We start from the raw sequence: 10163 nt of genomic DNA on the forward strand, positions 1-10163 counted from the left end.
GGGCGGGCACCGGGGAAGGCGCCGAGCCGAGGGGCCGAACCGAGCCAAGCCGGGCGGGGAGCGGCAAGGGCCGTCGCGTTTCGGTTGGGCTTGAGGTTTCTGGTTAACTGTCGGCTTTGTTACGTACCTGTGAGGTTACCAGGTTGGTCGGGGTAGCTTCAGCCGTATCAACAGAAATGCTGTACCGGAAGAGCGGCGTAATTAGAGGATTTTTACGTAATAACTGTGATAAATATTGTTCTCTTTGACAATGGTGATCTGATACTCCTTATGACTTGTAACAGGCCACTTTGAAAGCAGACTGTGTAAACAAACCGTTTGTTCAGAGGTGCCACGATCTCGAGACGGTGATTGAGGAGTTTCCTGCTAAGGTGAGCAGTCGCTGCCCACCATGCTTCAGGGGAATTTGCTTTTTTCATATTGCTCATTTTTTCGTTCCTATTTCTCTTATCAAGAGTTTTGAGGACCTAGGTGAAACAGTGGGAATGCAGTATTTCCCAAGAGCTATATACCTTTTCTAGTTAATAAAAGTTCATTTCAGTAGACTGCACTTTATTAATAGCTTTTGGCCCCAGTTTATAAGGTAAACTAATTCTTAAAATGTGACAAATTATTGCACGTGATGCTTATGAGTATCGTTGCGACTTTAGTAGGAAGTCTACTAAATTCAGAAACCAGGACAGGTTTCCTGTAATTGCAGTACTATAACACATTCTTCCGAATGGAAGCTCTGCCCAGTGATAATCTGGAAACAGTTATAAATAGCTGGCAGACAGTATTGTTATGCATTCTAGTGTGTGCAGTAGAGGTTGTCCAAGTGAGGAATTGTACATTTTAACTATTTGTGTCTGTTTCCCCCTAAAGGAACTACATGGCATCTTCCCATGGCTGGTGGAGAGCATTTTTGGTAGCCTGGATGGCATCATTGTAGGCTGGAATCTTCGCTGTTTGCAAGGAAGAACAAATCCTACTGAATATTCTGTTGCTTTGGCTTTCCTGGATCCCAGGTAAACTGAATCATTTCAGCACAGATTAAAAAACATATGGTGAACAAATAACCAGTGTTTGACCTTCTTTCATTGTGCAAATGTAAGCTCACTAAAGTGAGACAGGAGAGGGTACTTACCATGGATTTTCTTTCTGATGCTTGTTTGCAGTGGCCCAATGATGAAGCTGGTTTACAAGCTCCAAGCAGAGGAGTACAGATATGATTTTCCAGTCTCATCTCTTCCAGTGAGTAACTGAAAAATTTGTAGGAAAGCAATATATTTGTTGTTGCAGCTACTGGAACTCTGCACGCATTTTATATGTATGGTTCAATACAGGCCAAGGTATAGCCTCAGTGCTCCAGGTTTAGAGCATACCTTTTTCTTTAAACAGTTGCTAGAGGAGGAGAGTTCCCAGCTATGAACTTTGTAGGAGGTGGTGTGGTTGTGGTCAGTAGCTGGATAATTGTGCTGTCCAGCCATGAAAACTGCACTGTGATTCTTACCTTGTCCCCAGAGCAAGTTGTGTGCTTTATCTTGGTTAAACAGTAATTGCAGAATTGAAAATAGTTTTCCAGGCTTATCACACAGCAGTGCCTTCCCTGGCTGTGCTGTGTGCTCATGTGTTTGAAGACTTAACTGCTATCCTGCATATGAAGTATGACATTTCAAACAAAAAATGTTTATCTGCAGAGTTGTTTCACTGTTTATTCCATTGCTACCAGCTGCCTGCTACCTAGAAATTGATTCAGATGATGCTATAGTCTTTAACAAGAGGAAACATCATTTAAGTTTATAGTAGTTGCTGGTCCTTGGCTCAGTTGCCTTAACAAAACCATCAGCCATCAGGCAAACACCAGTCGTCTTCTCCCACTCCAGCTGGAAAAGTCTTAGTGAAGGTTCTTTTAATTATACTGAATACTCATTTTCAATGAGCAAGTTGGCAGTTATCTGCTAAAAATATGTATATACACAAGGAACTAGTGTAATGCAGTAAAATCCCACTGAGTTGAATGTAGAGTCCGTCCCAGAATGCTGGTATGCAGCAGGACTTCACTGAAAGCATACTCTGCAATTGTGCTGAGTAGCCAAACTAACATTTCATTACTCTGTCTTTCAGGGCCCTGTGAAGGCTTCAATACAAGAGCAAGTCCTACCAGAATGCTCTTTATACCACAACAAAGTCCAGTTTCCTTCATCCGGTGGTTTAGGTTTGAACTTAGCTCTTAGTATCCTTTTAACAATTGGATACTTAATTCCTTTTAAATATCTAAAACTGAGATATTACAAGCATTTCTGCTGTATATTTATTATGTGTCTATGGTAAATCACAGTTGTGCCAAAGAGTTTGGGCTGATTAGAAATGTTTGAATTCCAGTGAAAGATAAATTTGGCCTCTTCTTATAAACCCTTGTGGGGGAATTTCTGGCCTTATTCAGCCAACAGAATTCCCAGTGATTTCAGTAGAGCCTGTATTTCACAATTTTTGTTTTCGTAACTACTCATAGTTTATGTAATATGATAGAAAAAGGGCATGTTAACTTTGCAGCTAGCGTACTAGTTGGAAGCAGACTAGATTCTGCTGCACTGGTTTCAGTTTGAGATAGTCACATGTGCTAAGAGTAATGCAAACACACCTTGTCACATAGAGAAGACCTCCATTACTAATGTTTGAGTCAGCTGGAAAGCAAGAAGGTAAAGCTGAATTTGCTGTTAAGCTCTAGCAAGTTAATTTAGCATTGATAAAATAAAAAATTAATGTCTAGTCAGCATCCTCAGATATCTAAAGTTGTACCTGTTTTTATTACCTGATCCTTGACTGTGATCTTCCAGATCCATTTGAATATTACATGTTTTACTTTGCAATTAGTTTGATTACACAGAAGGTAAGTACCTTTCACAATTTTTCCCTTGAAATAATATTCTTTCTTCACAGTGCTTTAAGAGCCTGCTGAGATGCTGTCCAGCTAAATCAGCAGCAGTTTTACCTGTACTTTCAGAATTTGTTACTACTTTGGTTGAGTTGATGATGCAAGACTGGATAATAAACAAAATACCCACCTTAGATATACCAGTGAGCAGTCTGTCCAACAACATGCTAACACAGAGCAGGCAGTGGATTCCAAATGGGTTCCCTACCCCTCTACCCAATAACACTCTTTATATACAGTCATAACCACAGCTTTGTTCTATGGTGTCTGGTTATTTGGTTCCTCTTCCTGTTGTTACCCGTGCTATCTAACATTGCACTCTACTTGGCTACATTCACTACTACAGCAACAGTTCTCTTACAGTTAGTTAGTTTACCTTTGCTCCAAAGTGTCTTTGTTGTCAAGTCACTCCTTAAAACCACTGGACTTCTGCTTGTTTATACTAAATGGGTTCAGCTGTGTAGCAGACACTCCCTAGCAGTGGCTTAAAGTGACAGTATGTAACTCCAGGTATATCCTGTGCATCTCTTTCAGAACTCACCCATCACCCACCACATCAGCCCTTCCAACAGTGCTTATTTCACCTTGGTGGACACATACCTGAAGTGTTTCTTACCCACAGAAGGAAGTGTCCTTCCTCTACCTTCTTCAAATCCTGGGGGAGCCATCCCTTCCCCGACTCCCAGGTAAGGACTGCAGTGCCAGAGACAAATTGCGGGAACAGTGCTTACAAAATACATCTTGGTGGAACAAAATCTCTAACAAGTAGAAAACACCATTGCTCTTTATGATCTGTATATACTTACTATATAATTGCAAAAAATAAATAGATTTACATTCACTTAGTTTTACCACAAATGGTTCATTTGAAAGTCTGAAAGGTAGCTATTATTTGAGCAGAAAAGGCATGTACAGGCAGCAAAAATTCATCAGTTCAACAACTCCAGTTGTGTTTTGTGCCCTGCAACTGGAGTAGGACAGATATGACTGTACTTGATAATAGTTTTTACTGTCTTCAGATAGATATGGTATGTGATAACCACTGTCACGAGGAAACTTGCGTCTTTAGTTGATGCTGTTATAAAGCCAGCCAACTTGGCAGTTGGTCATTTTGTTGCAGTTCTGAGGTTGCCATCCTTAAATGTTTAATGCTCTCATTACCTGTTTTGTGGTTCTTTGAAATTTAAAAAAACAAGATACATATTAGTAATCAGATCCTATAAGTGACTGCCTTTCAAGTGAGTTTTTGCATGGTAATAGATCAAGCTATTTAGCCACAACTGGAAGAAAGAGGATGAAAGATTATTACCACTCACTGAAGTTCTATATGTCTGTGTGATAATGGCATAAAAACAAATTCACAAAGGTGAAGTGAGAATTCTCCAATACAAGCACCCAGTCTTTTGTTCTTTGTAATGGCTACGTGTGTGTAAGTTCGTGTTTTCAAAATGGTTTTGCTGCTCGAATTTATAAAATGTTAACCAATTTTAGCAGTTTTATACAAATGTAGAAACAGCCATTATATTTTAGATAACTGCATTTTAAATACATTTCAAATATTAATTTCCATGGTCTGTTGAGCCTTAGCATATACCTGGTAAAATACAGATCAGGTGAATTATGAATATGGAAGGCAGAGTGAAAGAAAACAAACCAAAGGAGAAAGTGAAAAACCATGTGTCATTGAGCTTAACATCAGGTCTGTGTAAAGCTGGTTCAGTGCAGTATGAATAGTGATATTTGTTTACAGTTACAGTTAATGGGACTAGTAATTATAACACATCACAGAAGTTTGAACTGTATATAATCAACTATGCAGTTTTACTTAAAGACTATTTTGCAGCTTCTAAACTGATGATGAAAAGCAACGATCTGTTTCCTTGTACTGAGGCTTACTGACTTCAGTATGTCCTTTCATTTGTTTTTAAAGGTCTCCAGCAGTGCCTTTCACTTCCTACGGCATGCATCACACCAGCTTGCTGAAACGGCACGTTGCCCATCAGCCTTCTGTGAATGCTGACCCAGCTTCCCAGGAGATCTGGAGATCAGAAACACTGCTTCAGGTCAGTTGGATTTAAGGAAGAAAACACCTTGCAACATTTCTTGCTGCTAATTGAGGAATCTCTTCTTTTTAAACCAGAGATGCCATTTTAAACAGTTACACCATTTTGCTTTAGCATGTTTTTGCAATTGAGCAGTACAGTTAGTGAAACAAAGAACCACTGTGTAACTGTTAAGTTGTAATTTAGAAAGACACTTAGTATCTTTTTTTTTTTTGGCTGCTTATCTAGCAACTGATGTCAAACATTTGAGTAATTTTTTCCAGAAAAGTTTCTAAACATGATTTTCTTTTTTTTTCCTTGAATCTTGCATAAATTCTATGCTCTAAGCAAAGGTTAATCACAGAGAAATTGATTCTGTTCACCATCAAGGGAAAGGAAAGGGGAATCTGGACTTAACAGTTGTTCTGAAACAAGCACCTACCATGTTGTTGAACTGAATTATTAATGCTTAGCAGGTGCTAACAGTATGCCAGCTCAGTCATCGGCATTGACATGATGATAACCTGAAACATCTCTGAATGGGTGCCAGTCTGTTCACAAGTACAGTTTAGTATTCAAATTATATACCATGGTGTTCCCTATACCTAGCTTGTGACTGACAAGTCCTGGATTATTTTTCTTTCCTAGCTGAGAAAATATTTGTTTTGCAGATCTTTGTTGAAATGTGGCTTCATCATTATTCACTGGAAATGTATCAGAAAATGCAGTCCCCTCATGTCAAGGTAATAGCTTGTACTTCATTCATGAGCGTCATCTGACAGTTGACCTCTTATCTTGGGGTAAATCTGTGGAGAAATTTTGGTATATTGGTCTAAAGGATAGAAATAACTTGCCAAAGTCTCTACATGAGTGTGTCAGAATTGCTAATCCAGTTATGAAGAATGTTGTGAATAAGTGTGTCATCCAGATTTGCCTTCATTGCAGAAGTTGTGTTGTTTTTGTTTTGTTTTATTGTAAAAGATGAGTTTGTGGGATGGTCACAACAATCTGAACACCAGTAATCAAACTACTGATGACAGGGAAGATGCCATTCTAAAACCATAGTGCTAAGTCCCACTGGGGCAACATGGCTGCTAAAAATAGATAAAATTTATTTCAGCAGTGATAGCAACTGTTACTGAAATACCAATTGGTAATTTCTAAGATCTGTAACCGTCTTTTAGCATAAATCCAAATTAAAAAAAGAAATCTTGCTGAACTGTCCTTCAGAGTTAAGTAAGTCATTTCTGTTGTTTCATATACCAAAATATGCTTTTCACCATAATGGTGTGAGAAGCAGTTCTGTAGCTACAGAGTTCAGAATATCTTACAAGCTCTTGCTCAGATGTTCTTGCTCACTGTTCTAAGCAGTTTGTGGTGGCCTGTTCATTAACAAACTACTGCATGTAAAAACTAAGTAAGTGTTGGGGGAGACTAAGATCAAAGGCATTAAAAATGTAAAGGGAATTTGAAGGAGAAAATGTTGATCCTCTGAATTCCCTCTGGGTCACAGTGGGACTTTCATAGAAAGGGAAGAAAATACAAAGAGCTACTCAGGATTTGTTCCTGTGTGAAAGAGCAATATGAGGGTTAATTGACTGAGAAATTATAATCCTTTACTCCACAGGCTATAAAATAACAAACATATTTATATTTTGCTAGAGAAAAACATTGGAGAGCTGAAGTGTGATGGGTTTTGTTTTTTATTCTTAAGGTCAAAATGCAAACTCACTAATGTTGCAAAGTCTCCACTTGGGACTCCTAGCAGCATGGCTGTGCACCTGTGATGGAAAGGCTTTGCTTGAAGTACCTTTGGTCTGTCTGTCTGTCCAGTCTCTGTGCATCAAGCGCTGTGATTAGGCCAGAAATAATGATTGCTTTAAACTTCTCTCCTCTGTTCACCCTCTGTATTTCAGATGCTCTCTTCTTACACTAGGGAGCAGCAGTTATAGACAATGACTGTCAATGTTATGGTGGAGTAGTGCCTAGGTAGAGCTTAAAGTTCTCTGAAATCATCATTTCGGGGTCCTCTACAAGCTGTGTTGAGCCACAACTTGAGCTTATAACTCCTGGGTGGTAGTGTAGTTTCATCTTTGATGGGAAGTAATCGTAGGCATGTAAAAAAGTCTTTGAGGGTTAGAACACCTGTATAGGGGACTGGAATTCCCTATGACATCCATAAACGGATGAAGGATCCCTCCCACAGGACTGCGGCAAGGTTTCAGATCAGTTGGGAACAGGACTGTTCATAAGCCTCAGCTTTGTAGACTGGTCTTGGGGTGGGCTGAAGGAGAATAGTCTGCTTCATAGTTCCTCAAATGAGGAAGTAGAATATACAGAAATGCAAGTTCCGTTTTAACATAAGGGTTAAAGGGCTTGATTGGAAACCCAAGATCAGCCTAAACATTATTCTTAAAATTATTAATAATTAGGCAGGCTCACTTGATTCCATTTAGCCTTCTGTGTGTGTGGAAGGAGGGGTAATTAGTGACCATTCATCCCTGGATCAAGACCTGTTTGACCATCAGTGACTTGAAATGGCTACATACCTGTAGTGGAAGGTAGGATGAGGGTCCACAGAACTTGCTTTTTCTTTGTCCAGCAGCCAGACTTGTTAGCTTTGATGGTCCAAGCCAGATCCCAGATATGTAACTTTTCTGTGAAGTGCCTCAAGGAATGATAGATTTTCCTTAAACCTTGTTAATGTCATCACAGACTTCTTTACAAGTAGAAGACAGTGGAATGGGAATGAATAGTAAATAATTTCTTTTGAGAAGATGTACTTCTTTTCTGCTTTACTGCTTTGAATTCTTTCTGGGTCTGTTGTGAACCAGAGGTTGACACAATATGCTATGCTGAGTTTCATTGTTTTCCCTATGATTTTAACTATTTTCCCATTCTTTTACATTGTCTATTTGCTTTTTCTCCTTGGATGACCTGGAGCCCAAGTGTGCAGCATTTGTTTTCCTATTCCCTTCTGCTATAATACCAATGAACCCTTAAAAAGAAGTTGTTTGATAAAACTTTACTTAATGCTTCCTGACCTTCCAATGCCAGGTGCCACAGACCCCAGCACTGCATGTGAAACACCCATTAGACTACAGGCTCTTGCCGATTCCTGTGGCAGGGGAGTCGATTATGAAGCAGACGATGTGTTTGAGCTGTTGGGGAGCTTGCACTAACAATCTTACCACTCTAAGAGTGTAAAACCAAAAGATACCAAACTGGCACTAGAGGAGATTGGGTAAGGGCTGTTAAAGGCAGCAGAGGTGTGATCTGGAGAGTTAGTTTAGATGCCTGACAGTAGTCATTGGGATCTGTATAGTGCACATTTTTCGTTTTATGTTTTTTCATGAATTTCATACATCTGTGTCACTGTTGCTACAGTATCCTCTTCATCATCACACCATCAAAAATACTCTTTACTTTATTCATCCAAGAAGGGATCTGGCTGCAGAGATTTCAGTGTTAAGGCAAGATGCCTTTTGCATCAGCATATAACACTGTATGTTAGGTATGTCTTTTTCCTTTTTATACATGTGATGTTTTCCTAATTGTAAAAGTAATTTTCTCTTTTGAAAAAATTCACAAGACCTGCATCCTTCCTAAACAGCCTTTAAGTAGACAGAGAAGACAGAGGATTTTTCCAAACTGGAAACGTAATGGACGGGCTCACAGTGATTATGAAAAGCCATACTTTTTTTCTTCCTGTTCCTTGGGAAGAAGAAAGTACCAATTTGAGTTTCTTCCCAGTGTACAAACCCTGCTTCTCCAGCAGCACAAGAAGAAATGACAAAGTTTTCAGAATAATATTTTTAAAAATTGCATTTTGAATATTGAATACTTCATTATTTAACAAAACACCGTAACAGTTGTAAATCCTTGTTGCTGCAGTTCAGTTAACTTCTGAAATGGGGAGTTTATTTGGCAAAAGCTCCATATCCCCTGCTAGTACTTGCTCTGAGGGTAGCAAAGAGAACAGCCACAGCCATTTAGAGCCATACTTTTTTTGACACCTGCTCCCAGTTGATAAAAGGGTATGAAATACTGTGCAATCAATTTACTGATGACTAGAAAGAAGAGGATACTGTGGCTGCAGTTGTTATTGTGATATGTTGTCCCTGACTGTATTTGTGATGTTCATTTCCCACCCCCCCACCACCTGGAATGATGTATTGAAATAGCGGTACTGGTGGTTTTGTAAGTTCACATGGTACCTTCAAGGGGAGCCTAGAATTTTATTACACCCATTCAAGGCCTATAGCAAAGAGCTCAAGCTTTCTACTTGCTTTTGGAAATCCTGATCTGAACTTCTAGGACCAAGTAACTTCTCAGAGTTCTACCCTCTTATATAAACTCTCCTCACAACTGTGAAAAACACGCTGACTTACCAGGGGCTGTCAAGAACACAAGACCAGCCTTCATTAGAACTGGTAACAGGTTATCTTCTCTCTTAGAAGAGTCTCTGATCTGGCTGTACTACGTATCTATTATCAGTCCTTGAATTTTCCTGAAGTTAACTTTACAGTGTAGTAAAAACCTTAAGAGATTACAAAACCCCATCTGCTTTGCCTCGGGCATTGCAGAGAAAGGACACACACAACCCCCCCTTGTCCCTGCCCCCTGCGCTGAAAATACTGATGAATGGATTTAAGAAGTGAAAGCTTTTTGTATAAAAATGTCTGCCAGTCCCCTAGAGTCATACTCGGTGTCTTACCTCAGCATGGCTGCATTTGGCATCCTGGAAACATCTTGCAGCTATTGCCTAATACACTCTTCCAGCATCTTTCATTATACTTGCAGCTCTATCTTTTATTTCACTTATATTCTTCTCAACTTTTGAGAAACATGAGAAACTTAGAATACAAATTTTAAAATCTGCCTTCAGCAATGGACTGAGATTGTTTGGTGCTTTGTCCCCAGATTCTGCAGCAGACCAGCTCTGGTGCTGGGCACCCAGGAGAACTAGCTCTTTTTCACTTCATTCATCTCCCTGCTATATCATACACACGCTCGTTCTGTTAGTAACATCACTGTGGCTCACCATCACTCCTTGTGCTACTCCCACCCATAATGATGCTAGAAGCAACAGGATCATACAGGACTTGAAGCAGTTCTTATTCTTACCATAACTCTTTCTAGGATTATTCTTTCTTATAAGGCAGATGAGTACCAGCATAGGAAGGAGAACTCAGTAAAGCCAG

At 39.5% G+C, this 10163-nt stretch overlaps 1 protein-coding gene and 1 long non-coding RNA gene across 2 annotated transcripts in view; one reads left to right on the forward strand and one right to left on the reverse strand.

Moving 5' to 3' along the window:
• The window catches only part of LOC113486104, a 12397-nt gene extending 12025 nt beyond the window's left edge, over positions 1 to 372 (reverse strand). Inside the window, exon 1 of the long non-coding RNA XR_003399540.1 lies at positions 283 to 372. This is a non-coding gene — a long non-coding RNA (uncharacterized LOC113486104). The remainder of the gene's footprint in view (positions 1 to 282) is intronic.
• Positions 286 to 10163, forward strand: part of SMPD4 (sphingomyelin phosphodiesterase 4) — an 18540-nt gene continuing 8662 nt past the window's right edge. Inside the window, exons 1-8 of the mRNA XM_026859796.1 lie at positions 286 to 371; positions 865 to 1007; positions 1158 to 1233; positions 2107 to 2215; positions 2820 to 2872; positions 3452 to 3603; positions 4848 to 4980; positions 5631 to 5702. Coding sequence (XP_026715597.1) covers positions 1165 to 1233; positions 2107 to 2215; positions 2820 to 2872; positions 3452 to 3603; positions 4848 to 4980; positions 5631 to 5702 — 588 coding nt within the window. The 5' untranslated portion in view covers positions 286 to 371; positions 865 to 1007; positions 1158 to 1164. The remainder of the gene's footprint in view (positions 372 to 864; positions 1008 to 1157; positions 1234 to 2106; positions 2216 to 2819; positions 2873 to 3451; positions 3604 to 4847; positions 4981 to 5630; positions 5703 to 10163) is intronic.

Source organism: Athene cunicularia, assembly GCF_003259725.1.
Source record: "Athene cunicularia isolate RWA chromosome 15 unlocalized genomic scaffold, athCun1 chr15_part1, whole genome shotgun sequence".
NCBI lineage: Eukaryota > Metazoa > Chordata > Aves > Strigiformes > Strigidae > Athene > Athene cunicularia.